This window comes from Brassica napus, chromosome C6, assembly GCF_020379485.1.
Source record: "Brassica napus cultivar Da-Ae chromosome C6, Da-Ae, whole genome shotgun sequence".
Taxonomy (NCBI): Eukaryota; Viridiplantae; Streptophyta; class Magnoliopsida; order Brassicales; family Brassicaceae; genus Brassica; species Brassica napus.
This window is the reverse complement of record NC_063449.1, coordinates 26,580,428-26,595,543: the sequence shown is the minus strand read 5'-3', so window position 1 is coordinate 26,595,543 and position 15,116 is coordinate 26,580,428. Positions and strand designations below refer to the sequence as shown.

The 15,116-nt window shown below is 39.8% G+C and overlaps 1 protein-coding gene across 1 annotated transcript; it reads right to left on the bottom strand.

Moving 5' to 3' along the window:
• Nucleotides 1–10,824: 10,824 nt before the first annotated feature.
• On the bottom strand, nucleotides 10,825–13,976 carry LOC106430448. The gene is made up of 5 exons (XM_048759786.1): nucleotides 13,052–13,976; nucleotides 12,527–12,623; nucleotides 11,756–12,388; nucleotides 11,239–11,362; nucleotides 10,825–11,175 (listed from the first exon to the last, which is right to left on the bottom strand). The coding sequence occupies exons 1-5, from the start codon at nucleotides 13,974–13,976 to the stop codon at nucleotides 10,825–10,827; spliced, it is 2,130 nt and encodes a 709-aa protein (XP_048615743.1).
• Nucleotides 13,977–15,116: the final 1,140 nt, after the last annotated feature.

Sequence of the window (15,116 nt, the reverse complement as noted above, 5' to 3'; positions counted from 1 at the left end):
GTCAGAGAGCTGGCCGGAAAAGTATAAGTCAAAAAGAAGTACATCGACTAAGCTCTAATTTGTAGCCGCTAAGTGTGTATAAAATTTTAGATCCTTTTTTCCGTCGGTTTCCTCCTTATATAGATAAACTCTTCTTCTGTGTGCATTATATCGCCCTGACCCAATGACTGAATTACGTATCTCGGGCCGAGCAACTGGGCCTGATGGTCGGGCTTCCGAGCCAAGCTGGTGCACCGAGCTTGCGGCGTCGAGTAAAGCAGTCTCAAGCCGATCATCAGCACTTAGTCGAGAGCTGTAAGTTTAAGCCAATGTCCTGAACTAACTTGACATCCGAATATCTATTTGATGGACCTTGAAGAGGGGTGAAATCCATCTCCTACAATTATCATTGCAGAAAATAAAGAGAGAAGAAGATAAATACGGACGCTGGCTCATTTGTAAATAAAAATGACAAATCTATAAACCCCTAAACTCGAAAAGATTTTAGATTTTAGCACCCCTAAATATTTATAACATTTGACGCTTAAAATCTTTACTTTATAGACTTTATTCAAGAACGGCCTGGCCAAACCACTTAAAGGGCGCAAAACACGTTTTCCATGTTGGTAAGACCATTCCTATCCCCGACGTTGGACCAGAGGGCTTAGAGTTTGATTCACAAGAGGCACTTGTTTATTATCTCTCTTGGTGACACTACGATCAAATGGCCTTTTTATTGATCTTTTACAGAATTAGATTAGGTGTGTGAATCTTTTATCTTTTATAGAGAAGCATTACATGTATTTTGATAAGATAATTGGGTTTCTAGTTTTCATAAATACATTTGGATTCACGTGAATTTCATCGACTGCCAGTGCCAGGGTGCACAGCCAAGTCTACGGGTCATGTGCCGCAGCTGATTTTTTTGTTTTCTTTAACAACTACTCCCTCCGTTTCATATTGTAAGTATTTTTAGGGAAATGTTTTTGTTTCAAAATGTAAGTAGTTTTCGTATTTCTAGGTAAATTTTACATTTATTGAATACAGTGTGACCAATCAAGTTAAATAGACTTATTTTTTATTGGTTAAATTATATCTAACCTATTTATTATAAAATACTTCTTAATCTTCGTGCTTTTAGCCAAAACTACTTATATTATGAAATGGAGGGAGTATTATAAAGCTTACTAGATCCTGACCCGCGCGCCAGCGCGGATATGAATTTTCAGTTTTTAATTATTTATTTTATTAAATGATGTATTTGTAAAATTCATTCATATTATATTCATTAAGTAAATATTTTTTTTGCATCTTAAACTATCTATTTTTTACGAATGTGTGATATCATATAAAAAAATATAAAAAAATGAGTATACATAGTTAATTAGATAATTGTAAAAACATAAATTTTTCTTTCATTTGCGATATCATATAAATAATGATCCTCCCAGTTAACAAAAATCTTGATTTTTTTTATGTGTAATTTTTTTTTTGACCATTTCCTTAAAACTATATTAAATTTTACATATTTTAATTAGAATATTTTGAATATCTTTACCTTTTTATTTGAAATGCAACTCAATATTTTTAAAAAAATTATAACAAAATGTTTAAAAAATATTTTTAGAATTTGTTTGAAAAATATGAAAATTACATTTTAAATTAAAATTATCCTAAAATATGATAAGTTTTGATGTAAACGAAAACTCAAATTATGTCAAAAATAATTATATTCAATGATAATAACAATTTAAATTGGTTATTTTTAAAAATAAAAATTTACAAAAATATTGTTTGAAAGAAAATTCATTTCTCTTTCAAATATAAAATGAAAATATTATAATTAAATAATAAAAAATATAAATAAAAACCATAAATTTAGCAAATGACAACTGAGTTATATTATGCTAAAAATTTATTTCTAACAATTTAGCAAATGACAAATGAGTTATGAGCAAATAATACCATATAATTTTAAAAATATAGCCATTCTTAAATATATTTTGAATAAATAATTATTTTTTTAATTTAATCAACTGAAAATAATATCCGTACAATTGTGTGAGTCAAATTCTAGTTTTATTGATGCATGTTATATATTAGTGCTGTATGTTTTAGGTAGCATTTTAATGATGCACGTTTTTTAAAATTTCCATTTTATTCCATTATTAAAATTATGCACGTAAGGATAACTCATGAGTTTTTTTGTTGATTAAATGACATTATGTCCAAATTTATTTAAGGATATTTCATTAAGGTAACTGAAAAAGACAAACAATAAAATAGGAAGTTTAAATTCATTTAAGCATATTTCATTAATGTAACTGAAAAGACAAGTAATAAATTAGGCAGTTTTATTCGTTTTACGATATTTCATAAATGCAACTGAAAAAGACAAGCAAAAAAATAGGGAGTTTAATTAATGAAATAAGAACATTTTCAAATGGGTACTTCTCTTTTAATAATATAGATGGAATGTCACAACCCTAGAATAAAATATGATGAGTGTGCCTCCGGCTAATTAAGTCTCTTCGTCTGCCTTGTCGACTGCTGAGGTTCACAATTCAGTTACATGCATATATAGATTATTCATTCAACAAATGCAGTTCTTCTCTTTAATTGTCTTTAATATGTTTTTAGCCATTGACCCCAAAGAAAAAGTTAATTATAGACCTAACCTGTCCGAAGTTTTTTATGACAATTATTACATAAAGGGTTGACCATAATGTTTTAGTTTTTTTTTTTGTCAACTATCCATACAAACAATTTCTGATCATACAAAAATATTTTCCAAGAAACACCTCAATTTGATTGTGTCTGATTTACATTGAAAAATAATACGCCGCTGAACCTAACCTCTTTTGATAGTGAATCTGCACCTACATTTCTGCTCATATCGATATGGAACATACTCAAACTTTCAAATTCCTCCTTCAAACTCTGAGGCACTTTAACCTCTGAAGCGAAGGCTATCCAGTCCACCGGGTTCATAGTCATATCCACTAAATCTGAGCAGTCGATCTCAAATCAGATAGTGGACATGCATAGCTCTCAAGCACGATGCCGCACAAAGCAATCTTTCCATCTCATTATGTAGAGTCGAGAGGCTTCTGTAATACCACCATGTAATCCGAATGATTTAACACCCGTTTATCATTATTGTTCCACCCTGCGGATCTATTAATTTTTCATCGATCCATGAAGTATTGATTTGGTAAGTTGGGATTCAGGATATCCAAAGAGATTCTATCTAGGATTTGGGGTATCCAAGCGGATTCTACCTCAAAAATTTTGATGGGAGAATCGTCAGGATCTTCCTCTGCTTCCTCCTTTTGCCTGGCCTTTCTCCAACGTTATGTCTCAAGAGAAGCAAGTGAGGAGTATCAACGAGAGAGACGATTTTTAGAGTTTGTCATTCTTCACTTTTCCAACGAACAAATCCATGGGAAGTGTCGAATTGTGATTTCAATGAACCACAAAAATCTCCTTCCAAACAGAAAGTTCTTGTTTTGGTATCTAAATATACTCGGTAACTCAGAAAGAACAAACAGTACTGATAAAGTCAAAACCTATAAGGTTGGAGGATTAGAAATTTTTTTATTTATCGACTCTAATAGACCACTACATCTTGAACAGTTTCTATCAATATTTAGATGTTAAGTTAACCTCTGTACCATCGCAATACATCCAAAGAAATAGCCACAAAAACATGTTTCGATATAGTATAGATTAAATCAAACCACATCTTGCCCAGCTACTTAGTTGTCATTATGTAGAAGTGTATTGATTTCGACGTTTGATCATCTCTTAGATACATTACAATCGTTAATGTTTATGTATATCAACTTTAAATAAAAAAGGTACTTTATCCATTTACTAGCGTAGCATGCATGATGTAATCGCTTTATCAGAAAAAAACATAGCGTGTATTCAAATTCATCAGGTAGGAAAGTAATATTGGAATTGTAAACTTACTTGAGATATCCACTTTATTTTGGTCGCTAACGAAAGTATTTAATAACGTTTTTTCGGTTCATCTTTCTCTGTATGGGTAGACGGCTGTAAAATGGAGTTTCAGGAGAAGTTTTCACGGAAATATGGAAGTATAATAGAAAGGTTGGTTCTGTGTCTCCATAACTAAGACTTTGTTCTCATAATCTTCATCGCTGTTATATATGGTTTATATTATTTACTTCCATAATCCATTATTCCATAATCAAATGACTCTTTCTTTCACATCAATACATTTGTTTGGTAAATTTTGACAAGTTAAGAACTTAAGAACTTTGATAATATGATGAGAAAAGTGCACACAAACAGAAATTTAGGGTTCGAATGGTAGCTACGGTTTTAATAATATTAGCGGTGCAGAATGAAAGAACGGTACAGTACAACTGTGGTTTATACGTTATGCAAAATAAGTACGGTTTTGATATAATGTTTGATTGGTGAAAACATATTTTTGTTTTTGCTAAATAAATACTAAAAACAATTTCAAGTATTTTTGAAATAATTTTTTAATTTACAACTTTTAATTCAAAATTATAAAAAAAAAGTTTTGGTTTGAACCAGTTTATGAATAAAACACAATATAGCGTAATAATAAGTGAATATTTTAACTATATTTTAATCATTTGGCTATTTTGTATAGCTATATAACGGATTGGAATTGTATTTATGATTTAATTAAAAAATAGGAACTTAAAACTAAAACTAAATAAAAATAGTAATTAATTAAAAGGAATCACAGGAAACCACACATGGACCACACCATATCTCGTAGTTGAAGCGAGGAAATGCGTTATCTATATTCTATTAAATCAGAAACATGACCTAGTGATATATGTTTGGTGCAACTAATTATTTTATAATTGCATCTACGTAACCATAACCACCTTTTAAATATTGATATATGTTTAGTGTAACAATTATTTGGTAACTGTATCTAAATAACCACCTTCTAAATACCACGTGGAATCGTCAAACTGCGTCTAAATATAAAACGTGATATATATATTTTTACTCCATAATTATAGGAACTTCAATGCTCATCCCCAAAAATAATATCACGTATATAATTTTCTTTATTCCAATGTGTAAATATATTTTTGTATTTTTTTCTTTACTCCTATTTGTTACCTAACAATATGACCCATATCTAATTCAAATTATGAGTATTTATTTAACAAACAAGAACATTCCAGGAATCAAATCTATTATTCTCAGCTCAATTTTGAAATTTGGTTATCTAACCGCATATCCCTACGTTTTTTTGTAAATATACACTAACCACTAAATTAGGATAACCCTAAGTTATATAACTATATATAAATTAACATTTTTAACATATAAGAAAAAATTACAGACAATGTTACTAATACACTAAAATGAATATTTGCTACTGTCAAATTAACAGTGGTAATCGTAATATTTGAGATTCAATCCAGATGACCAGTTTACTCTTTACTCGTATGAGTTCAATATTAAGCTGGGAAACAAGTGGGGTTTTAAAATCAATGGTGACACAAGTAACTAGAATACCTAGATATTCAAATTCGATTTAAATGAAAGCCGGCTTAGGGTTGTTCATCGGGTGTCAATGCGGAACCAAACAACTATTTAAGTGCAATGAGGTGCAGTCTAGAACTCGGATCACTCGGCTAGAACAATCCACTATCGAGGACTTGTTCCCTTTGCTGATCGGTCTTGAGTCCTAAGCTCTCACTTGGAACAAGACGCGATAGCAAGCCTTAGAGATCATGTCCGAATAGTTCACTGAATACCCTAATATCTACTCTCGCTGATTAGGGATATGAAGCTCATTCAATATATATCAATTTATCTCCTAAGCGGTTGGTTAGGTGATTAAACTAGATCGAACATTAAGTGATCAATTCAATACAAGCAGTAAGAATAATATGAATGAAGAACAGTTAAAATCACTTGTATGCGTTTAGCTCATGCGATTGACACCCTAAACCCTAAGCAAGCTTAGCCGACTACTCAATCATAAAGCAAGATGACACAGACATGATTTCTGAATAATACTGCATATAAAATAAAGTAGAAAGACAAGGGTTCATGATGATCTTCTCGTGAAAATGAGAGATGAAGCCTTCTCCCTTACAAGTTGCTAAATCCAAAATAGTTCTAGGTCTCTTGTAAAACTAGCGTCAGGAATTAGAAATGATAGCATAGGCTTTTTATATGGAGGCGCCGGCAGCTGAGAAAGGAGAGAAAATCTAGGGCAAACCCCTGAAATCTTGGAGGTTTCCTTAATAGTCGGGAACAGTCAGTCGCTTGCTCTTTTTGGGAACAACCTTCAGATTGATCCGAGTGGCTGTTCTGCGTTAGATATTCCAAAATGACTTCTTCCTTCATGGCACTTTCTTCTTTACTCTTTCACCTGCTCCAAACCTGGAATGATATCAAATAAGCACGAATTAGGATTGAGAATTAACTCAAAGAACACATATAATGGTATTAAAAACACCATATATCAATTCCCCAGACTTAGATCCTTGTTTGTCCTCGAACAAGGCCAAGCCTCAAGAACAGGGAGAAAGGGTTGAAAGAGTGGAAACTCGCTTGACCTCAATAACCATACTCTTACCACACATCTCTGAACCATACAAGTTGTAGACTCAGACCACTCACCCTTACCAGAACACCCACGATCGCTGTTCGAAAATCAGCTCCATACTCTGTATTTCATACCTGAAAAAGGGTACACTATCGAGACAAAACTCCTTAAATTCAATTAAGAACAGCGTGAGCTTCTCATCACAGGCACTATTCAGAGTAGAAGGGCTAGGTAAGGAACATGCTATTTCATGGTGGAGCTAAGAGTGTTTAGGGGCTACCAAATTTAAGTGGATGCAGGATATCGCGCAAAATAGTAGGAGAGGACGGATCCATTGATGTCCACAGCCCTTACTCGTTTCTGCTTCATGGGTGCAGTTGTTCTCTCCTTCAGATCAACCGTGGGACTGTTCTTCAGTTTTTGACTTCCTTTGTCTACTCCTCAAAAATTGGTACCAACTCCTTGCTCATCCTTCCCAGTGGCGTGTGTTTATATATATTATTTTTTTTTCTTACATACAAGGTGATGGGGTTGCGAGGGAGATGCAACAAAATGAATGTTTCGCAGCCACTGGTGGTCTATTCTTTTGTTTCTCACTGGTCGCCATTGTTCCTCTGGTTAGAACATGCACTCATAGACTGTTCTCTTGTTAGAGCATGGTCTCTTCGACTGTTCTCTTCATGCTTGATCTCTCTTCTCTGAGTGTATGGCATTAACGAGTAAGAGACTGTGTCGATCCTTTCCTCTCTGACCCTTTTGCACATATCTGCACATATGACACTGCATGAGGGTAAAAATAAAGACTTAGGCGCAAGGTGGGAACTAGCTAAAGATGAGCTAGCCACTCAGGATCAGCAAGATTGGTAAAAAGAGTAAGAAGTCCTGAGTATAAGTCTCGTTTCCCTGATCTAGTGCTCATAACAAGAAGAATTTCAGTCAAGATTAGGTTCAAGTTATGTGGAGTTGAGTCTACCCAGTGTAACCTGATCGGTTGAGAGCTTCTGGAGAATCAAATGAGATAAGTCAGGGGTGTTCCAGGTCCAAGTGTGGGTCTTTCATCACTGCTAAGGTCACTGGATAAGAAAGTTAGAGCACGAGGTGGTTAAAAGATTATCACAACACAAGGTCCTAATTCCCACAAGAGTTTTAGCTGACTCGATCCTAAATTGACTCAATAAAACATTCAAATGACATAGGGATTGACTCAGAAATAAAGACATAGAGTATCATCACACAACAAGTGCTTCCCCCATACTTAATTTACACCATCCCTGGTTTTAAACCAAATCGAGGTCAGCCAAATAACAACACAAAGCATAAAAATAAAGAGTTCAGATGGATAGAACAATGGATAGAGAATAGTCTTTGCGGACTAGTCGGACTCGCCGCTCTCGGCCAGATCAAACGAACGCCTGTTGCTCGAGCGATGAACCTCCTCGGTTAAAGTGCATGTTCCCATAGGCGCCTTTCCTGGACGGTGCGATCGTGGAGTCTGCTCTGTTGGTGGCTGTCGCTGGTTACTTCCGCCAATGCAGCCGCCGGTAACGAGATGGAAGATCCTCCGCATGAGACTGTTGTTCTTCCGCTGCGAGTCAACCATCCAGCGTCGGTAAGCCTGATCATCTGTCACATCTGCCAGCTCTCTGAGGTCGTATGATGGGTCAGCTTCTGGGGTAATGTCCTCGACATCCACCATATCCACGTCAGGTGCAGCATCACGAGGATCAGTGCATAGGAGCTCAAGTGGTGGGAGGAAGCGTATGTTGTCGAACACGCTGAGCCTGGTGATCTTGGGGTGAGGCAGCTTGGTGAACAGCTGGGTACCCTCCTTGTCGAAGAAGCTGTGGGTATCCTCATCTCGCATGATGTGGCACGCCATAAGGTACTTGATGTCGAGGTACTGAATCTCCGTGTTCACCTTGTATTTGCTGAGATCAATGCCGAAATGCTTGAAAAGCGGCGTGAGCAAGCTACCGCTTATCTCCTTCTTGTTCGTGTTGTGCATCAGACAGAGCCTCCTCTCGCAAAGCATGGTGATGAAATGAAAGCCTGGGTTCGTCTTGAACTTCTGAATTGGAATGCCAGACCCTGAAGCGCGGACCTCATCCTCAATACCTGCATACAGGGTTTGCATCTCCCCGTTTGTCACTTTGGAAGTCTGATCCTTGGCGAACAGGAGGTTTGAAATGATCTTTGCAATGATTCTAAGTGTCGGGTTCCTGATCTGCGACTGGTAGGCTTTGCCAGGTGTCAAGTTTCCATTCGAGATCTCATAGATTTCGTTGAGTTTGTCGAGGGATAGTGAGCAATACTCTCCATCAGCCATGAATGAGAAGGAGCAGTTGGCGTAGGAAGGAGCAGAGAAGTCCTCATAGCTGATGGTGGCAGTGGCGAGCACTTGGCAGACAAGGTCAGGGTAGAGCTCGTGCGTAGCATAACAAAGGGGAGCGATCCCCATCGCTTGCAGCGTCTCGAAGACATCCTCGTCGATAACGAGCTCAACGAGAGTCTCGGCGTGGCAAAAACGGGTAGGTAGTATCTCGGCCTTGAGGAGAGTGTTGTACCGACTAGCTGTTTCCTTGTCCCACCCTTCCAATTGAAATCTAAAAGCATAGGTTCATCGAGATTGATTGGCTCGTCCTCCTGTTCTCGCGGCCATGGGTAAGAGGCGGAGGTTGGTTGTTGTGCTCGTTGTGGGGGCGTGTTGTTCGTCTTCTTTTTTCTATTGGCCGATTGCTTGGTGCGTGGAGGCATCTGCAAGGGAAACAAAAGTTTTTCATTAGTTCAATCCTCGGTTGCATAGAAGAAAAGGAATCAAACTAATCCTCTTTTAGAACTATTCCTTTTTCCTTCTAAGCAACCCGCCTTCAACAAACCTGAACATCAACTCGCCAAACCAGACCATTTCAACTTTTCACAATCACAATTCATATGAGCAATGTATATCAAGATGCAACATTTTGTCTAAATCGAAACTTGCTCAAACAAAGGGGAAATGAAACCGTGATTCTCTAGGGCTAAGAGACAAAATTTCAACTTCTAAAATAACCCCTAACAGCAAAAGGGAATTTCGGATCAAGCTATTTCTAACATGAATCGAATTATCAAAGCGGTTTAGAAGGATGAGCTTTTCAAACCGAAATCGCGATTGTATTTTGATTGCCGAGCCTCTTACCGTGATAATCGGAGCAAATGGACTGCAAAAACAGAAAGAACTCGAAAATCCAATTGGATTAGAAGCAAGAATCACTTAAAAAGAGTAAGAATTTAAGTTTTGGTGATGGCTTCAAAATTGCAAGAAAGGGAGGAGTGTACGGCTGAGTGAAAGGGGAAAGTGGAAGGGTGGGGTCTTAAATAGGCGAAACCCTAACCGCTCTCCATTATCTCTCTCTCGTTTTTTATTATTTTATTATTTTTTTTTGTTTTTGGGTCTGGAACACTTACCTGGAACAGACGATGGGTTGTTCCACCAGAAGAACAGTCCTTCGGTTGTTTTGACTGAAGTGTTCGGTTTTTCTTGTTTTTGACCTGCAAACTAAATCTGAAAAGAAATAAAATAGACTATAGAAAACAATATATACACTCACCAGTGGGTTGCCTCCCACCAAGCGCTTAGTTAAAGTCATTAGCTTGACTTGGCTCAGCCGATCAGGCTGATGGGGATCGCTTAGGGGAATTTCTTCACCCTCTGCGATAGTGGAGTCAGCAAGGTAATGCTTGATGCGCTGACCATTGACGACGAACTTGTCTCCCTTTCTGTCCAGCAACTCAACAGCTCCGTAAGGGTGGACTTCCTTAATGGTGAAGGGTCCAGACCATCTAGATTTCAGCTTGCCCGGGAACAGCCTAAGTCTGGAGTTGAAGAGCAAAACCTTATCGTTTGGTTCAAAATGTCTGGCAATGATTCTCTTGTCATGGTAGGCTTTGGTCTTCTCCTTATAAATTTTGGAACTCTCATAGGCGAGGTGCCTTATCTCTTCCAGCTCATGGACTTGGATCATGCGCCTCTCAGTTGCTGGCTTGATGTCGAAATTTAGTACCTTGACCGCCCATGCAGCCTTGTATTTGAGCTCGACAAGAAGATGACAAGCCTTACCGTAGACCATGTGATAGGGGGTGGTCTCTAGCGGTGTTTTGTAGGCTGTTCTGTAGGCCCAGAGAGCATCGTCCAGCTTAAACGACCAGTCCTTGCGCGCGGTATTGACAGTTTTCTATAGAATGTTCTTGACTTCCCTGTTGGAAACTTCAACCTGTCCACTCGTCTAGGGGTGATAAGCGGTAACCATCTTGTGTTTCACCCCATTCTTCTTCAACAGGCCCTGAAATGCCTTGTTGATGAAGTGTGTTCCACCATCGCTAATGACCACTCTAGGCACCCCAAATCTCAGAAAGATGATGGAGCTGAACATCTTAGTCACCACTTTTGCATCATTAGTGGGACTCGCCACTGCTTCTACCCACTTGGAGACATAGTTAACGACGACCAGGATGTACTCGTTCTTGAAGGACGGAGGGAATGGTCCCATGAAGTCGACTCCCCAACAGTCGAACACCTCAACTTCTAAAATGTAATTCTGAGGCATTTCATTCCTTTTGCTGATGTTCCCAAGTCGCTGACATACATCATCGAGCTATGTAGGCTTGAGCATCTCTGAACATAGTTGGCCACCAGAAACCTGCTTGGAGGATTTTGGAAACCGTTTTGAATGTAGCGAAGTGCCCTGCATAGGAGGAACCATGGCAATGATGTAGAATCCCTGGAATATCTGCCTTTGGAACACACCTTCTGAATATGCCATCCTTGCAATGTTTGCACAAGTACAGTTCATCCCAAACATACTGCCTCGCCTCTCTTAAGAATTTCCTCTTCTCGTTTCCAGTGAACTTAAGTGGTTCCTTTTCAGCAGCTAGGAAGTTTGAAATCTCAGCAAACCAGGGGAGGTGAGAGTACTGCTTTTGGATCGCGGCTACTGGTTGTTCCGGTACGCGAGACAATCGGATGTTATGCTCAGGGGTTGTTCCGCGAAGCGCAGACCAATCGCGTTGACGTGTTCCACTATGTGTTCTTCATCAAGAGCTGTGACATCCTCAATTTTCATTCTGGACAAGTGGTCTGCAACCCCATTCTCAACTCCCTTTTTGTCTTTTATCTCGAGATCAAATTCTTGGAGAAGAAGAATCCACCTCAACAACCTCGGTTTTGCATCCTTCTTTGTGAGCAAGTACTTAAGAACAGCATGGTCTGTGTGCACAATCACCTTTGATTCCACCAGGTAGGATATGAACTTTTCGAATGCAAAAACAATAGCCAGGAGTTCCTTCTCAGTCGTAGCGTATCTGCATTGAGCTTCATCCATGGTTTTGCTTGCGTAATAGATCACATGAAGTTTCTTATCCTTGCGCTGTCCAAGGACTGCTCCAACTGCAAAATCGCTAGCATCGGTCATGATCTCAAAAGGGAGATCCCAGTCTGGCGGTTGTACAACAGGTGCGCTGACTAGAGCTCCTTTGATCGTATGGAACGCAGCTAAGCACTCGCTGTCGAAATCAAACTTGATCTCCTTGCAGAGCAGTCTGGTGAGTGGTTTCGCTATTTTTGAGAAATCCTGGATGAAGCTCCTGTAAAACTCTGCGTGACCCAAGAAGCTTCTGGTAGCTTTCACAGTTGTTGGTGGCTGCAAGCTCATCATCACCTCGACCTTTGCCTTATCTACCTCAATGCCTTTCTCGGAGATCTTGTACCCTAGAATAATCCCATCTCTGGCCATGAAGTGGCACTTCTCCCAATTGAGCACCAGATGTTTCTCCTCACACCTTTTGAGTACCCTGCACAAGTTTGACAAACAGACACTAAAGGAGCTTCCATAGACACTGAAATCGTCCATGAAAACCTCCATAATGTCTTCAATCAGGTCAGTAAAGATCGACATCATGCAGCGCTGAAATGTTGTTGGCGCATTGCACATGCCGAATGGCATTCTCCTGTATGCGTACGTTCCGTATGGGCATGTGAATGTCGTCTTCTCCTGATCGTCCGGATGGATAGGGATCTGAAAGAAACCTGAATAACCATCTAAAAAGCAGTAATATGGGTGGTTAGCCAATCTCTCAAGCATTTGATCAATGAAGGGAAATGGAAAGTGATCATTTCTAGTGGCTGCATTTAATTTTCTGAAATCAATGCACATGCGATGTCATGTCACTGTTCTAGTAGGGATCAATTCATTCTTTTCATTTGTGATAACAGTGATCCCACCTTCTTAGGTACTACATGAACATGGCTAACCCATTTACTATCAGATATGGCATAGATCACACCCGCTTCAAGAAGTTTCATTATCTCTTTCTTAACAACATCTTTTATATTCGGGTTTAACCTCCTCTGATGTTCAACAGAAGTCATTGATTCATCTTCTAGGTGTATTCTATGCATGCATAAATCAGGTGAGATGCCAGGTATGTCAGCTAGTGAATATCCTAATGTCTTACGATACTTCCTAAGCTCACACAAAAGCAATGCAGTTTCCACATTATTGAGTTCAGCGTTCACAATGACTGGGTAAGTGGAATTCGGACCTAAGAAAGCGTACCTGAGCCCCTTGGGAAGGGGTTTTAGCTCAACCTTGGGAGCCTTCAACTTGCTCCAGGGATCATTAGGTAGGTTCGGCGGAACAAGCGAGTTCGGTAAAGGGGTCGCTCCAGTTGGAGTGTTCTCGTCCTTGTTGCTTTCTTCCCCCAGACTTAGACTCGCCACCATTCTTCCCATACTCCTTGCGGAGTCAAGCATCTTAGCATACCCGTCTGCGTCAATGTTCTCGACACTCTGCTTGGCCTCAGCTCTTACTAGTGCAAGCTCAAGTGGATCTTCTGTAAGAATCTCCTCGATCATCCCGTCGCGAGGTTGCAGCGGATCAATCCCTTCATCCACCTCGAAGGTCTGTCCATCCAGCATCGGCTTCTTCAGCAGCTCATCCATCTCGAACTGCATGACTATGCCCCCCAGATTGAGATCAATCTTCTCTTGCCGCACATCAATGATGGCTCCAACAGTACATAGGAACGGTCTTCCTAAGATGAGAGGATCTTTGGATTCCTCTTCCAGCTCTAGAACTACGAAGTCTGCTGGAACAGAGGTGTTCCCGACTTTTACTTGGAGATCCTCTAGAATACCAACCGGGGACTTAACTGATCTATCCGCGAACACCAAGGACATCTTAGTTGGTTTGAAATTCGTGTATCCCAAACTTCGTGCTACAGAGTAGGGCATGAGGTTTACGCTGGATCCCAGATCAACCAAGGAGCATGAGAAAATTGTCTTTCCAATCTGGATAGAGAGGACGAACTTGCCAGGGTCTCCTCGCTTCTTTATCTGCCTGTTCTGAAGCACGGCGCTGCACTCCTTAGACACAGTCATGAATTCGCTCTCCTATGCTATTTTTCCTGAGATCAATCCCTTCATAAAGCTGCGCATGGAGGGCATCATCTGGATCGCATCCATCAAGGGGAGTCGGACGGTTTGGTCCTCCAGCATCTTTATGCACTTCATCTCCTCTCGGTACTTACGAGTAGCCTTTGCTGGAACAGGGTAAGGGACTTTAGGATTGTATTCGAGAGCAGGAACAGGCTCTGGGATCGGGCGGACAGCCTCAGCTGGTTGTTCTGGTCCTAGCGAATTGGTTCCAACTGTTGGTTCCCTCTCCTTCTCAGCTGTCGGGGTATCGACTGGTGGTTGTTCCGACTCTTTCTGCTTCCCCTTCTCAGCCGCAGTGAACCTCTCCTTTACCGGCTCAGACAGTTGCTTTCCACTTCTCAACTCAACCGCATTGCCTCTTGACGCTCTCAGCAGTCTGAGCAATCTGAATATCCATCTGTCTCATATGACTCGCGACATTGTCGTACTTGGTGCTCAAATCGCTGAACATATGGTTCATTCTGGTATTGATCTCGGTAGTAACCTGGTTTAGAGCCTTCCCTTGGAGCTGTTGTCCTTGAAGTTGTTGTCCTTGGAGTAGCTGCTGCAACATAGCTTTTGTCTCATCTTGCGGAACAGCGACAGGAGCGGAGGTAGCTGGCTGAGTGTTCTGGTGTTTCTGCATCTGACGTGGATTGTTCTGCGGTTGGCTTAGAACATAGGTCCGGGGTTGGTAGTTCTTTTGATACCCGGAATACTGACCTTGGTTACTCTGTGCAGGATCAGCTGGTTTGTCTTGCTTAGGCCAGAAAAGCTGTGGGTTGTTCCTCACGTTAGGGTTTGGGTGGTAGTTTTTGAGCTGTCATCTTTGCCCATTCACGTAGCTCACCTCTTGCTGATCGTCTCCTGATATTTCATCATCAAACGCCAGGTCACCGACACTCTTCTCAGGAGCTGCTTCTTCCATTATGAACATTTAGCTTTGGTTTCCCTTAAGCAGTTGGTCCACCTTTGCAGCGAGATCATCTATGCTGTTCACACTCTTCGAGCGGTCATGCTCCTTGTTCTTGTTTAGTGAACTTGAAGCCATGTTCTCAATCAGCTCGAACGCACCAGGTGTGGTTTGAGTCATGAAGTCTCCAT

Bases quoted from the DNA above. Each gene is read 5' to 3' on its own strand.
- LOC106430448 (XM_048759786.1), bottom strand. From the start codon at position 13,976: ATGACTGTGTCTAAGGAGTGCAGCGCCGTGCTTCAGAACAGGCAGATA. The intron at 12,624-13,051 runs GTAAGACATTAG...ATGGTTATTCAG, and splicing joins GTGTGAGCTTAGGAAGTATC to GTTTCTTTCAGATCCCTATC. The intron at 11,363-11,755 runs GTTGTTGAGGTG...AAACATTGCAAG, and splicing joins AAGAAGGATGCAAAACCGAG to GATGGCATATTCAGAAGGTG.